Source organism: Haliotis cracherodii, unplaced genomic scaffold, assembly GCF_022045235.1.
Source record: "Haliotis cracherodii isolate W230 unplaced genomic scaffold, xgHalCrac1.p SCAF_11, whole genome shotgun sequence".
Lineage (NCBI taxonomy): Eukaryota > Metazoa > Mollusca > Gastropoda > Lepetellida > Haliotidae > Haliotis > Haliotis cracherodii.
In genome coordinates, this window is record NW_027266266.1 from 7,304,863 (window position 1) to 7,320,299 (window position 15,437).

The 15,437-nt window shown below is 43.2% G+C and overlaps 1 protein-coding gene across 1 annotated transcript in view; it reads right to left on the bottom strand.

The window, feature by feature from the left end:
• LOC139456166 (protein retinal degeneration B-like) overlaps nt 1-15,437 on the bottom strand; it is a 165,400-nt gene that overhangs the window by 6,191 nt on the left and 143,772 nt on the right. The window contains exons 13-21 of the mRNA XM_071237721.1: nt 10,306-10,476; nt 9,549-9,704; nt 8,612-8,760; nt 6,519-6,638; nt 5,619-5,735; nt 4,341-4,489; nt 3,501-3,650; nt 2,647-2,830; nt 752-880 (exon numbers count right to left, since the gene is read on the bottom strand). Of these exons, the coding sequence (XP_071093822.1) occupies nt 752-880; nt 2,647-2,830; nt 3,501-3,650; nt 4,341-4,489; nt 5,619-5,735; nt 6,519-6,638; nt 8,612-8,760; nt 9,549-9,704; nt 10,306-10,476 (1,325 nt within the window). The remainder of the gene's footprint in view (nt 1-751; nt 881-2,646; nt 2,831-3,500; nt 3,651-4,340; nt 4,490-5,618; nt 5,736-6,518; nt 6,639-8,611; nt 8,761-9,548; nt 9,705-10,305; nt 10,477-15,437) is intronic.

Genomic DNA, 15,437 nt, shown 5'->3' on the forward strand with positions numbered 1-15,437 from the left:
GACCAGTTTTCGGTACGTCGAAAACATGAAATGGTTGTTTGACAGCTGATGTCGTTACAGAGCTCTGAACATATCACTGGGGCAAATAAAATTAATTTGTCAGGGGGTTTATTTGTGAGTCAGATGGGGATGATAATCTAGCAATTAATTTATTATGGCCTAACGGTTAAACTTTCTAAATAGTAGTAAATAAAAACAATCTCATAATGAGAAAATGCCTTTATCTGACAGATGAACTTTTCTGGAACACAATATTTTAATACATTTTTAGAGGTGGGGCCCAATATGGAAATTCAAACAATGTATTAAAATGTGTTCTGATGTTTATCTTGAGGTGAGGCGAGGTGAAATCGCTTTCAAGATTTTTGGACTAACATAGCAAAGTGTCTGTGTCTCTCTGTGTGCATGCATATGGCTTTGTGTCTTTGTGTGTGTGTTTGTGTGTGTGTGTGTGTGTGTGTGTGTGTGTGTGTGGTTGCTTGTACTATTGCACTGTGGAACCATGCCACAGTTTTACCAACCAATTCTTGTTTTATCATCTTATGTCGAGCGCCAGGCAGGGTAACAACAAGTAGTATTTTTAAATCACTATGGTAAGATGCAGCTAGGGATCGACCTACAGACCTTCTGCTCTCCAGGCAGACGCCCTATCCACTAGACTATGGACACAGTCCCTGTGTACGTTGACAGTCACTGAGACTGATGAAGTAACAATGTAGTGACACTAGCATCATCACCATCCCTGGCCTACCTGTGCTTGAGCATGTTGTTTCTTGGACGCCTTTCCCACAATGAAGATCTGTGATACTCCCACACCCAGTTCCTTGTACAGGGAGATATCCTTGCTGGAGCCATACGCTGACTTGTACACTATCTGGGCCTGGAACAATATGGATATCAACTATATAACAGTTGTAGAGGGAGATATCCTTGCTGGAGCCATATGCTGACTTGTACACTATCTAAGCCTAGAATAACAAGGACATCAACTATATAACAGTTGTACAGTGAGATATCCTTGCTGGAGCCATACGCTGACTTGTACACTATCTGGGCCTGGAACAATATGGATATCAACTATATAACAGTTGTACAGTGAGATATGCTTTCTGGAGCCATACACTGACTTGTACACTATCTGGGCCTGGAACAATATGGATATCAACTATATAACACATGTACAGGGAGATGTCCTTGCTGGAGCCATATGCTGACTTGTACACTATCTGGGCCTGGAACAATATGGATATCAACTATATAACAGTTGTACAGTGAGATATCCTTGCTGGAGCCATACACTGACTTGTACACTATCTGGGCCTGGAACAATATGGATATCAACTATATAACAGTTGTAGAGGGAGATATCCTTGCTGGAGCCATACGCTGACTTGTACACTATCTGGGCCTGGAACAATATGGATATCAACTATATAACAGTTGTAGAGGGAGATATCCTTGCTGGAGCCATACGCTGACTTGTACACTATCTGGGCCTAGAATAACAAGGATATCAACCATACAACAGTTGTACAGGGAGATATCCTTGCTGGAGCCATATGCTGACTTGTACACTATCTGGGCCTAGAATAACAAGGATATCAACTATATAACAGTTGTACAGTGAGATATCCTTTCTGGAGCCATACACTGACTTGTACACTATCTGGAACAACATGGATATCGACTACAGTAGAACATGGATATAATGAATTACAAGGGACCGGAGAAATCAGTTCGTTATACATGTATACGTCGTTCGTTATAAACATTTTCGCTTGGAAACGTCCGCCATCTTGGCTAAAGCAAATCACAATACACATACACATTTTTACACGTTTCCTCCCGCATCTACCAGTGATTCAGTTAAAAAGTACCCAGTGATACAGGGAGATGTCCTTGCTGGAGCCATACACTGACTTGTATACTATCTGGGCCTTGTTAAGTCTGTGTTAAGGTATGGGAGTTACGATCACCTTGGTGCCAATATTGCCCTGAACAATATGGATATCAACAATTTACAGTTGTACAGTGACATTGTCACACTGAGGTAAATTACCGTATTTTCTTGAGTATAGTGCACACTTTTTTTTAAAAAAACCCCAGCTGTGTAGAAGGGGGTGCGCATTATACACGAAATAAAGAGTTTTGATGGTTTTTTCCCCATGGAAAGATATTACTGTAAGCACGTAACACCGGAAATACCATGTCAACAATCCAAACTGAAGTACCTGGATGTAAAACAATGCCTAGCAGAACAAAAAATACAATTTATATGGTAAATAAACATGTCTGGTGATTTTTTTTCAAAAATATCGAATTTGTACTGACCAAGTTTCTCATCACCCGTTTACATTCAATTTTTTTCTTCAAAAATACTGAATCCGCTAGAGGGGGGTGCGCATTATACATGGGTGCGCACTTTACTCAAGAAAATACGGTAATTAATCTTGTCTCATTAGCAGTATCATACTCGTTAACTTTGCCACATTCCTGTCTTATATATTCTCAACAAGATCATCTCGAGAATTCACATGATGTGAATCTCAATGGCATTATATTTCGAAAGTACTGTTGTACTTTGTAAAACTATTTTAAACTTAAATGGCTTGAATTTAACAATATAACCAGTGAACAGTGAATTACCTCATTCTGCAAAGCTTTGAGATAATTGAGCTTCTGTCGAAGTGGGTCCTTGGAGAAGCCGTCCATGAATGCGACCATGCCGTGTGGGAAGTTGTGGTTTGCCAGCCAGGACACCACCTTCCTGTGCTGCATGTCTGGCCGCGCCGTCACGTACATGATCAGGTAGCCCAGCTCCTGCCAGTGTCTGAAACAACATCACCCTACAGTAAAACATTTTCCTAGGACAGTGTCATGGTCTAGTAAATATATCTGCCGTCAGGTACATGATCAGGTAGCCCAGCTCTGCCAGTGTCTGACACAACTTCACCCTGCAGTAAAACATGACACAACATTCTCCTAGGACAGTGTCATGATCATTGGCACTACTATTTAGTTTCTGCCACGCTGACACATGCATGATCAGATAGCCCAGCTCCTCAATAATACATGGCTAACCAATCTCTGAGACAAGCGACGGTAAAAACAGTTGAAGAAATCACTCGAAATTGTTGATTCCGAAAGCAGAATCATTCTACTCCCGGAATCAAGAGATTACAGTGATTTCTCCATTACATGTTATTATGGTCATATAAATAGTTGACACTTGTAGCATACTTATGGAAGCAGATAAATGTGAAGGCTGTCACTGTAGAATGGGAGAACACTGCCATGGTGCTTGATGCAATGGTGGAGATTGTGACACTGTGACCCACTAGTACAGGGATATTTTATTATAGACATTTACTAGACCATTGCTAGTCAGGCCCTATTAACTCTCCTGAGTTGTGTATCACGTCACATGATAATTTAGATCTGGAAGCCGTTCAGCAGTCCTCAATGATGACCTTTAACTAAACCAGTGCAGACATATGTACCTGACAACATCAACCGCCCCTGCTCTGACTTTCGGGTCCTTGCCCATGATGCTGACACTGGCGGTGAAGGAACCATCGATGCTGAAGATGACAGTTTCTGTCTTCGGGGGGAGCACCGTCAGGTAAAAATCACACGATGTGTGGTCACCCCTGAAAAGTAAATAAATATTACTACACTGGGATTTGTACGAATTAGATGCTGATAGATTGTAATTGGAGAGGCAGGGAGGGAGGGAGGGAGGGAGTTATGAATGGAAGAAGGGAGGGAGGGAGTGATGAAGTTGGGAAGGGATGAATGAAGGGAGAGAGGGAGGGGGACGTAGGGAGGGAGGTATAGATGGATAACAGAAGGGAGGGAGGGAGTGATGAAGTCGGGAAGGGATGAATGAAGGGAGCGAGGGAGGGGGGACTTAGGGAGGGAGGTATAGATGGATGGAAGAAGGGAGGGAGGGAGTGATGAAGTCAGGAAGGGATGAATGAAGGGAGAGAGGGAGGGGGACGTAGGGAGGGAGGTATAGATGGATAAAAGAAGGGAGGGAGTGATGAAGTCAGGAAGGGATGAATGAAGGGAGAGAGGGAGTGGGTACGTAGGGAGGGAGGTATAGATGGATAAAAGAAGGGAGGGAGGGAGGGGCTAGGGAAGGAAGAAGGGAGAGAGGGATGAAAGGTGGGAGAGAGAAAGAGGATGGATAAAGGGAAGGATGGAGAAAGTAAGGGCGCCACCCACACCAGTCCTTAAAATGTCACTTCCTCAGAACCCAAGCTGTTTAATCTTCTTATTCATGTCATGATTGCAACAGCCCAGTAGTTATCATGAAGCTATGTAACTGTTATTCTTACTTGACAATCATCTTGACCGGGTACATCCCTTGATTAAGCCTCTTCTCTGTGGGTATCTCAAACACGAGTCGACCATGTCCATCCGTCACCTCGGTGCCGATAAACACCCAATCCCCAGATGGAGGCTGGGTCATTATGTAAACATCAACCTGTGACAAAAAACATTGTAGAGATACCCCTCAATAAAACACCCACACTGCATACTTGCTCCTTTTGTCCAAGTCGGTAAGAACTGCATGTGTTCAACATAAAAAACTGTAAAATTGCGACTGAACAAAAAAAGGTCTTTTTCAGAAGGCACTGATTTCTATTGTTAGTTTATATAGTATCCATTGTGCCTTAACTGGCAACAAGGTATAAGATACGGAAGTGGTCACCTAAGACACAGCAGAAAGGAACATTTTATAATCTAAATCAACAATGTCTCATGGCTAGTCAATCAGTTGATGTGACTGACGATAAGCCATGAAATCCTTGTCTTTGAAAACAACAAATGTTATCACTAAAAGAAAAAATGCTAGCAATTAATGAACGCATGTCACTTTAAGATCATATGTTCAACATTATCTGTAATATATCTGAACCATTAGTAACCAAGTCAAAAAGGGAGCAGGGCTGACTAATACCCCTGACCTCAACTCCAACATGCAAAAAGCAATATTTCCTCAGAAAATCCATTTATCGAAATCTAACTTTGCACTGCTATTGGTACAGAAACTGTAGCCAAGATGGAAAAGAATTCATAGGAAGTAGTTCTAAAGTCATAAGTCACACAAATGTTGAAGTAAAAAGAAATTCTAAGTTTAAAACATGAAAAAAATCAAACTCAAACTTTGGACTGCTACTCTCCTTCAACGAGTGAGTTGCTGCCAACACCCACCTTCTCCCCAGTCAGCGAGGCTACTCTCCTACCAGTATAACAACGAGTGAGTTGCTGCCAACACCCACCTTCTCCCCAGTCAGCGAGGCTACTCTCCTACTGGTATAACAATGAGTGAGTTGCTGCCAACACCCACCTTCTCCCCAGTCAGCGAGGCTACTCTCCTACTGGTATAACAATGAGTGAGTTGCTGCCAACACCCACCTTCTCCCCAGTCAGCGAGGCTACTCTCCTACCAGTATAACAACGAGTGAGTTGCTGCCAACACCCACCTTCTCCCCAGTCAGCGAGGCTACTACCAGTATAACAATGAGTGAGTTGCTGCCAACACCCACCTTCTCCCCAGTCAGTGAGGCTACTACCAGTATAACAACGAGTGAGTTGCTGCCAACACCCACCTTCTCCCCACTCAGTGAGGTGATGTCCAGAGAGCCATACATGAACTTCCCAGACAACACCTGGGTCTTGTCCTCCAACACAATCACATCATTCGCTCGATGGTTGGGCTGTAGGTTCTGAAACAGTGTATCATGGATATAGATGCAGCTTTCTTAATTAAGGGGCGTCCTGGAATCCCTGAGCTTTTATATCATAGAAGCAGTGTATGACTTAAGTCTCAAGCATAGTCTAGTTACATTCTGTTCAGTCTGTTCAGATGATGAACACAGCCAAGTCAGTGAGTCTGTCCACTCCTAGTCTCACAACTGACATCATACAAAGTATGGGGGCACGGGTGGCCCAGTTGTCTAAGGCGCTGCGATTTGCTGTGCAGAGTTACGTTCCTTGGGAGCGCCAGAAACCTATGATCGTGGGTTTGAATCCCAGTTTGCTCCAATTATGTTTCTAGGTTTGTCAGCACCATACCTGTGCTCATGGGTTTCACCAAAGTGGAAAATGTCTATGACCTGAATCACTTCGGGCTTTCCTCCCACATTAAGATGACACGCCGTGATATGACTGGAACACTGTTCAAAGCAGTGTTACACCTAACTCACTTACTCACACATATAAAGTACACGTATCCCACACAATCAGAGATATCAGAGAAATACTTTTCAATTAGTCTCACTATGAGTATTCATTTGCTCAGCTAGAATACAATATTCATTCAAAAGGGACAGATAATTTCAGTCCTTTGAAGCTCGTAGGTTATTCTCCAAATAAAGTCAAGTAAATAATGCCATTCACTGGAAGTAATACAAAATCAATGTCAAGTAAAAGTTGTCTCCCCTTAGACCATACACTTCTCCCATGCCATTATTACTGAACAGAAATAGCTGCAGTTGTCCCGGCCTTACCCTGACTTTGATGGTAGTTCTTCGCTTGAGCCACTTCTCACGAGGGTGAGCCAAGGTGAAGGTCGACACCGCTCCCCTGGCGGTGCGGTCAGTGTCGGCTACAGCATCATGTCGCAAAACCTGTGCAGGGATCAGTCTCATATCATTCATCACTTACAGCAAATGTTTTCACTGATCGATCAACAGACTAAGATTAAACCAGCAACAGAGGGCTACCCTTACTGTTACTAGCCTCCATAGACTAGCCATTCTATCAGGACTAAAGAACCAATTCTTGATCCTCCTAGCCTGAGTGAGTGAATATTGCTTTTAGAGCTCACTCAGCAATATCAGAGTGCGACCAGGCCTGACAGTGCATAATCTAGATCAAACAATCCGGTGCATGAAGAATAGCCCCAGTGAATTTGCTGGAGACAAATTGAAAAGGACATTAGTAAATTTTCAATAGTGCATTCTTCTATATGATAACAAAATAAAATATCATTAGGACAATTTGTTAGGTGAGGTGAGGTGAAATGGGGTCTAATGTCGCGTCCAAGATTATTGCACTTATATAGCGACGTGCATGCACGTGTATGTATGTGTGTGGCTACTTGTACTAGTCTGGACGGATGTCGATTTATAGTGCAATACACGTGTATGTATGTGTGTGGCTGCTTGTACTAGTACGGACTGATGCCGATTTATAGTGCTAACTCACTGAGATACCATGCTGCAGTTTAACATGAATACCCCACTCAGACACAGTATACCGACTCCGAGCCGACCAGTCCTTGCTTTAGCCCCTTAATGCCTAGCGCCAGACAGGGTAACATCAAGTACCATCTTTTAACGTCTTTTGGTATGACGCGGCCGGGGATTGAACCCCGGACCTTCCGCTCTCTGGGCGGACGCTCTACCATAAGACCATGGAGGCGGTTAGGACAATTCGTAAGACAACCGGGCAATGTCGTAGAAAATGAATCGTTCTGAAAGTCTGGGGACTCCACCGTCAGGGCACTGTGACGTGTACTGAATCTTTATGAAGCCAGTGTACTGTTATTTCTTGGTTTGAAGATTTGAATAGAAATCCAACTTGTTGGAAGGGGGAAAAAAAGAAACATCATTGAAATTTCTATATTCTTCACAAAGTCTACACAAATATTTTGCTACTTGTACAGTATTAGTAAAGCTGGTTTAGTCGGTTTTGTATTGCAAAGAATGCAGAATCACTTTGTGGTGAAATCGTAAGACTGCCTTCATGAAACAGTAGATTCAATCTTTCCCCCTGTTTAGATGTGGGGGATCAATAAACCAATAAAAGAGCATCACCTGATTTTCGTTCTTGAAGTGTAATGATCTGTGCAACCAGCTGACTCGTGTAACTCCAAGCAGTGTTTGAAATAATTTTGTTCGCCGCACTCAGCAATATTACAGCTATATGACGGCGGTCTGTAAATAAAGAGTCTGGCCCAGACAATTCAGTGATTAATATCATGAGCATCGATCCACGTAATTGGGATCGATGACATGCATCAACCATGTCAGCGAGTCTGACCACCCGATCCTGTTAGTCGCCGTTTACGACAAGCATAGTCGCTTTTTACGGCAAGCATGGGTTGCTGAAGACATATTCTACCCCGGAATCTTCACGGGTCTTGAAATAATTTTAAAACCCAACAAGACAGTCGGGCAGGTAAATGTTGCATGCCTATCTTCAAAGTCACCTGCTCGCATTCAGACAATACTGAATTTCAATGTATCCTTTTGTACTGTGTTTTCTGATTATGTCTTAATATCAATCCCAATATACTAAAATTAAGACTAGATTGACCAATGAAAGCATAGTTACTCCCTTTCATCTACCAAAATGGATCGCCGACTACGGTATGAGAAAAATCCTGAAAAATAAGAGACCAATTGTGTCTTGATTCAGTTAAAATAATCCAAACAATGAATTGAGAATTGAGAGTTATGATACATAACTGAATGCGTAAGAAGTCTTAAAATTATCTGCCAGACAACTGGGCAAGTGGAGGCAAATTTCATGCAGCCCGAAAGAAAAAGTCACCATCCGCGGGCAGGTGGCTAGGCAGTTATTTCGGACCAAGTACCTGTCTGAGGATGAAGGCGACAACGTCTGTAGACTCCCAGAAGCTGGCGTGGAAGAGGTGAGGTAGGGCGTTGGTCGGGAACGAATGGAGAACCTCGGGGCAGTACAACACAAAGTCGATACGCTTCGTACCCCACCAGCGACTTGTCACTGAAAACACAAACAATTAGTGCACTCAAACACATCTGTGTTAATAAAATATTCATAGTTTTACAATCCTGCTGGTTCTATTACCACAAGAATTTCAAGTTTCGATCACGTACTGCATTGCATTTTAGAGTCTTCAGGACACACCACAGTTACTAAAATGGGGCTGTATTCTCTCTGATGTCGGAACCCACCATAAGTAATACTGAAATTGGTTATCTCCCCTACCCCTGATGTGGCATCAGACACACTCGAAGTACTTAGACTGGTGCTATATTCTCTCTGATGACGGTACCTGCTAGACTAGTGCTATACTCTCTCTGATGGTGGTACCTGCTAGACTGGTGCAATATTCTCTCTGATGGTGGTACCTGCTAGACTGGTGCTATATTCTCTCTGATGGTGGTACCTGCTAGACTGGTGCTATATTCTCTCTGATGGTGGTACCTGCTAGACTGGTGCTTTTCGTTCTCTGATGGTGTTACCTGCTAGACTGGTGCTATACTTTCTCTGATTGTAATACCTGCTAGACTGGTACTATACTCTCTCTGATGTAGGTACCTGCTAGACTGGTACTATACTCTCTCTGATGTCGGTACCTGCTAGACTGGTGCTATACTCTCTCTGATGGTTGTACCTGCTAGACTGGTGCTATACTTTCTCTGATGTCGGTACCTGCTAGACTGGTGCTTTTCTCTCTTTGATGGTGGTACCTGCTAGACTGGTACTATACTCTCTCTGATGTAGGTACCTGCTAGACTTGTGCTATACTCTCTCTGATAGCCACCTACCATTAGTAATACTGGTGACCGCTGTCTCCCCCACGCCCGAGGTTGTACTGGAGACACTGGAGGTACTTGATTGTCGCTGGAGACTCGGGTGACCAGGTGACACGGAATGTCGATGACCATCAGTGAACAAGCTGAGGTGGTTCTGTACTGTCTCAACTAAAAAATCGAAGAAATGTGAAGGATGTTAATTTTGGGGACAAAACATGTTTTCAGGAAGGATACATATCATATGGTTTAACTCTTAGGAAAAGTACTTATGTTTCTTCATGGTAATATACATTTACAGTTTAAAAAGCAGAAGAGATACTTTCAGACCTATGAATGTGATTAGATAGGATTGCCAGGTGATTGATAATTCTTGTCCTGCTGATTATTTTCCAAAAAATTACATCACAGGACAACTTCTGAACCCTCTCCAAGTAAAAGGAGTGAGTGAGTGAGTTGGGTTTAACACCGCTTTTAACAGTATTCCAATTATATCACGGCGTGTCAGCTTAATGTGGAAGGAAAGCCCGAAGTGATGCAGGTCTCAGACGTTTACCACTTCGGTGAAACCCACGAGCACGGGTATGGTGCTGACAAACTTAGAAACATAATTGGCGAAACGGGATTCGAACCCACAATCATAGGTTTCTGGCGTGCCCAAGGGACGCAACTCTGCACAGTGAATCGCGGTGCCTTAGACGTGCCCCCGGCAAGTAAAAGGAATTCCATTCACCAGGATCCACCTGCATATAATGACAAGGCAGCAACTCACCAACATGAATGGGCTCCCCATCGCCGAGCGGGAACTTGCTGAATCGTGAGATCTTGATAGGTGGTACATGTCGGAAGCCTCCCTGAACGAGTGGCTCGAGGCGGATGGCGATAGGGTCGTTGGAGTGGAAGAGGTTGTACACCTGGTGGCAGGATGGCTTCAGAGGGGGACCTGGAATGAGGGAGCCATGTTAAGGGTGGTCCTGGAGTAAGGGAGAAAAGGTAAGGTGGTCCTGGAGGGAGGGAGAAGTGTTGAGGGTGGTCCTAGAGTGAAGGAGCCATGTTAAGGGTGGTCCTGGAGTGAGGGAGAAGTGTTAAGGGTGGTCCTGGAGTGAGGGAGAAGTGTTAAGGGTGGTCCTGGAGTGAGGGAGAAGTGTTAAGGGTGGTCCTGGAGTGAGGGAGAAGTGTTAAGGGTGGTCCCGGAGGGAGAGAGAAGTGTTGAGGGTGGTCCTGGAATGAGGGAGCCATGTTAAGGGTGGTCCTGGAATGAGGGAGAAGTGTTAAGGGTGGTCCTGAAACGAGGTAGCCATGTTAAGGGTGGTCCTGGAGTGAGGGAGAAGTGGTAAGCGTGGTCCTGGAGTGAGGGATAAGTGTTAAGGGTGGTCCTGGAGGGAAGGAGGAGTGTTAAGGGTGGTCCTGGAGGGAGGGAGCAGTGTTAAGGGTGGTCCTGGAGTGAGGGAGAAGTGGTAACGGTGGTCCTAGAATGAGGGAGCCATGTTAAGGGTGGTCCTGGAGTGAGGGAGAAGCGTTAAAGGTGGTCCTGGAGTGAGGCTGAAGTGGTAAGGGTGGTCCTGGAGTGAGGGAGCCATGTTAACGGTGGTCCTGGAGGGAGGGCGCCATGTTAAGGGTGGTCCTGGAGTGATGGAGAAGTGTAAAGGGTGGTCCTGGAAGGAGGGAGTCATGTTAAGGGTGGTCCTGGAGTGAGGGAGAAGTGTTAAGGGTGGTCCTGGAGGGAGGGCGCCATGTTAAGGGTGGTCCTGGAGTGAGGGAGAAGTGTTAAGGGTGGTCCTGGAGGGAGGGCGCCATGTTAAGGGTGGTCCTGGAGTGAGGGAGAAGTGTTAAGGGTGGTCCTGGAGGAAGGGAGCAGTGTTAAGGGGGGTCCTGGAGGAAGGGGGCAGTGTTAAGGGTGGTCCTAGAGTGAGGGGGCAGTGTTAAGGGTGGTCCTGGAGGGAGGGAGCAGTGTTAAGGGGGGTCCTGGAGTGAGGGAGAAGTGCTAAGGGGAACCTGAGGTTTGTTCTTATTCTATTTGAATCTAGGCCTCCCTCAACCTTCAACTCTAAACATTATAGACCGGCAGCCCAGAGCACTTTGGTCAAACGAACAAGGTACCAATATCCGAACACAGGAACATTTACTGTGTAACCCAACATATTCATATATGGATGTCTGCTGGGGAGCCCCTGCTGCGTGTGGCCCGTGGCCCCCCAAAAGAAGGGGCCATTCAAGGGCTGGATCAAACATTGGAGGTACCACATGAAAGTAAGTGTAAATGAACTGTTACATATCACAGAGTACAGAATGGGCCATGCCAGACAAATCTTCCTCTGCAAAAGGCCTGCCAGACACCCCCAAAGAGGGTCCCAAAATTTGGGCTGGGTTAAACATTGGAGGTACCACATGAAATCAACATAAAATGAACTATTTCACTCTACTAAGAATAAAAACCCCATTGCCAGACAAATCGTCTGCTGCATAAGGCCCGCCAGACACCCCCAAATGTTGACCCTTAATGCACTCAGTGGACACTCTGGTAAAATTTGACCAGAGTATACATTCAAAGTACCAGATGAAAGTAAGTTTAGATCAACAGGTACATGTTACTGAGTACAAGACGGCCCATACCTGACAAATTGTCTTCTGCATAAGGTCCGCCAGACCCCCCAGAGAGGGTCCCAAAATTTGGGCTGGGTTAAACATTGGAGGTACCACATGAAACCAACATAAAATGCACTCTACTTATTGCACAATACCCATTGCCAGACAAATCATCTTCTGCATAAGGCCCGCCAGACACCCACAAAAAGTTGACCCTTCAGGTATACACGGGTAAAATTGGTCTGGAATATATATCGATTGTACCACATTAAGGTACGTTTGAATGAACAGGTTCATATCACAGCGTACAGAATGGGCCACACCAGATAAATCTTCCTCTGCATAAGGCTTAAACATTGGAGGTATCACATGGAACCAACATAAAATGAACTATTACACTCTACTTATTACAAAATACCCATTGCCAAACAAATCCTCTTCTGCATAAGGCCCGCTAGACAGACCCTCACCCCACCCCACACAGTTGACCCTCTGTAATCCCAGTGTGCATAATGAAACATTGGACATCAGCTCTGAGAGTCAACAGATGGTCAAATTTATGTTTTGTTCTTAAAGATGGAAGGATTTTATTGAGATTAAAATCACGTATTTATAAAATCAGGTCTCTGAATACTAGTATTGATATCATAGATTAGGCCTATCGTTGAAATGTAATAAAAAAAAGGCATGAATCTGATTCTTGTGAATATATATCTGATCAGCTATGAAGTCCTCAAAGCCTGCTATAGCCTGATAGCTTGGCTATGGATTCCTACAAACCCAAACATGCTTAGGTAGTCCTCAAAGCCTGCTATAAGAATGGTAAATGACAGTCCCTAATACCATTTGGAAATCTTTTGGTGATAATTGTGTTTAAAAACCTATGATCTCCGTTTATTTAGCAAGTTTTATCATCTAAAAAGCTGAATTCCGGCCAAATATTTCCATATTTATGGTCGGTCCCGAAAAGTTTATCGTATCGAGAAACCTAACAAAATCGTGGCACAGACCTGTGTGAAAATATCAAGTTTGTCAGGTCACGGAAAGAGATGAACAGGGTTTGGTGACACGAAAAGATGAATGTTCTATTCTTGATGTATTTTCGTCCTGATCTTCACAACTTTTCTCGGAGTGTCACGGTTGGATACAAAAATATTTTTCTGTTCAAAAGAGAAGGGCCGTTACTGATATTCACCTCGTCAAAACTATCGCACCACCAAATGTGAAATGTAATTACCCATCATGTTTTATGATTTTGTTCTTGTTGTTAAATGTAAATGTATGTTCATAATGTGACATGGTTTTGATTTCAATACTCAAATATCTGTTATGAAACCTCCACTATATATCTAAATGTTCACAAGGCCTTACGTCTCAGATTTGCCATCTATCTGTTTGAATAAACGTCTTACACTAGACAGAGAGTCATGATATTGGCGCGTGAGCTGTGCCACGGTTAAATGTGTTTAGACTTCTATCCCAGGATGACCTAGTGTACATATGTGTGTATATATATATATATATCTGTTTTTGAATACCCTCAATAAAGAAGGGAAAGCCATACACAATAAATTTAACTTCTTTTTTTCTGAGGTGTGTGACGAGCACGTCACTTCTCTCGAGAAATCGACATCAAGCTTCCCGGGAAAACTTTTCTTACCTCCCGGTAAAATGCCAAGAAAGGTTGCATTAACCTGATCCATTAAGGGTGTTTTCCACAACACAAAATTCTAAACAAGCAATTGTTGATCTGTCACGATTGACTGAATTTTGTATAAATTTCCATATCATTGTTACCATAGAGCTGTGTTTTCAAGCAAATGTGAATTCTTTTGTTAAAAGAAAAGCCGTTTCCAAACCACACCTAGCCTTTTCTTTTCTGCCAACCTCTGAATGCAAATATGAAATCTTAATAATAGTGCTACTGACGTTATAATCACAATATAACTTGAAGCATTTATCAAATCATAAAACACTTTGAACTGAATAAACATGATCATACATGAAGGTCGTGAGAAACCTTCCTTTGACACACCCTGGTTTGTCTTGGCATTGTAATTATCTTAATGGCGTGATTTCCCACTTGAACTAGAATTAACATGATCATACTTGCAGGTCATGAGAACCTGTTTCTTGAACCCCCCTGGTTTGTATTGCAATTGTTATAATCTGAAGGCGCGACCCCCCAGTGTGGTACCTCCAATGTTTAACCCAGCCCAAATTTTGGGACCCTCTCTGGTGGGTCTGGCGGACCTTTTGCAGAGGACAATTTGTCAGGTATGGGCCGTGTTGTACTCAGTAACATGTACCTGTTGATCTAAACTTACTTTCATCTGGTACTTTGAATGTATACTCTGGTCAAATTTTACCAGAGTGTCCACTGAGTGCATTAAGGGTCAACATTTGGGGGTGTCTGGCGGGCCTTATGCAGCAGACGATTTGTCTGGCAATGGGGTTTTTATTCTTAGTAGAGTGAAATAGTTCATTTTATGTTGATTTCATGTGGTACCTCCAATGTTTAACCCAGCCCAAATTTGGGGGTGTCTGGCAGGCCTTTTGCAGAGGAAGATTTGTCTGGCGTGGCCCATTCTGTACTCTGTGATATGTAACAGTTCATTTACACTTACTTTCATGTGGTACCTCCAACGTTTGATCCAGCCCTTGAATGGCCCCTTCATTTGGGGGGCCACGGGCCACACGCAGCAGGGGCTCCCCGGCAGACATCCATATCAATCAATCAATCTTTATTTCAAGTACTGAAAAGGCCATAGGCCTATAGTACATATATACATACAGTAGCAATGGGTGCAATAGGAATTACATATATCGTAACAAAATATCACATCTATAATGCAGAGGATCTGATGTTCATTGCATGATATATATACATTGAAAGATATTTTGTGACTGTTTCATTTTGGGATGACATGAGGATATAAAATTTGTCTATTCTAGGATTCAGATAAAAATAGTTATGTATGTATTCTTTTCTGATATTTGCATACAATGGACAGACTAGCAAAAAATGGTATTCATCTTCTATCTCTTTGCAAGTACAATATTTACACAATCTGTTTTCCCTTGGTATCGCTAAATGTCTACCTTTTTCTATTAGAAGGTCATGAGAACCACATCTGAAACGGGATAGTGCTGTTCGGAATTTCTTAACATTTATATCCAAAAGATATTTTTCGGTCAGAATGAATGATTTAAAACAGGTGTAATGCTTTAACTTATTATGTAAGTTTAGTGAAGAGTACCACTTTTGAAAATACATATCTTTTAGCCTTTGTCTTAAATTATATATGAAACGATCTG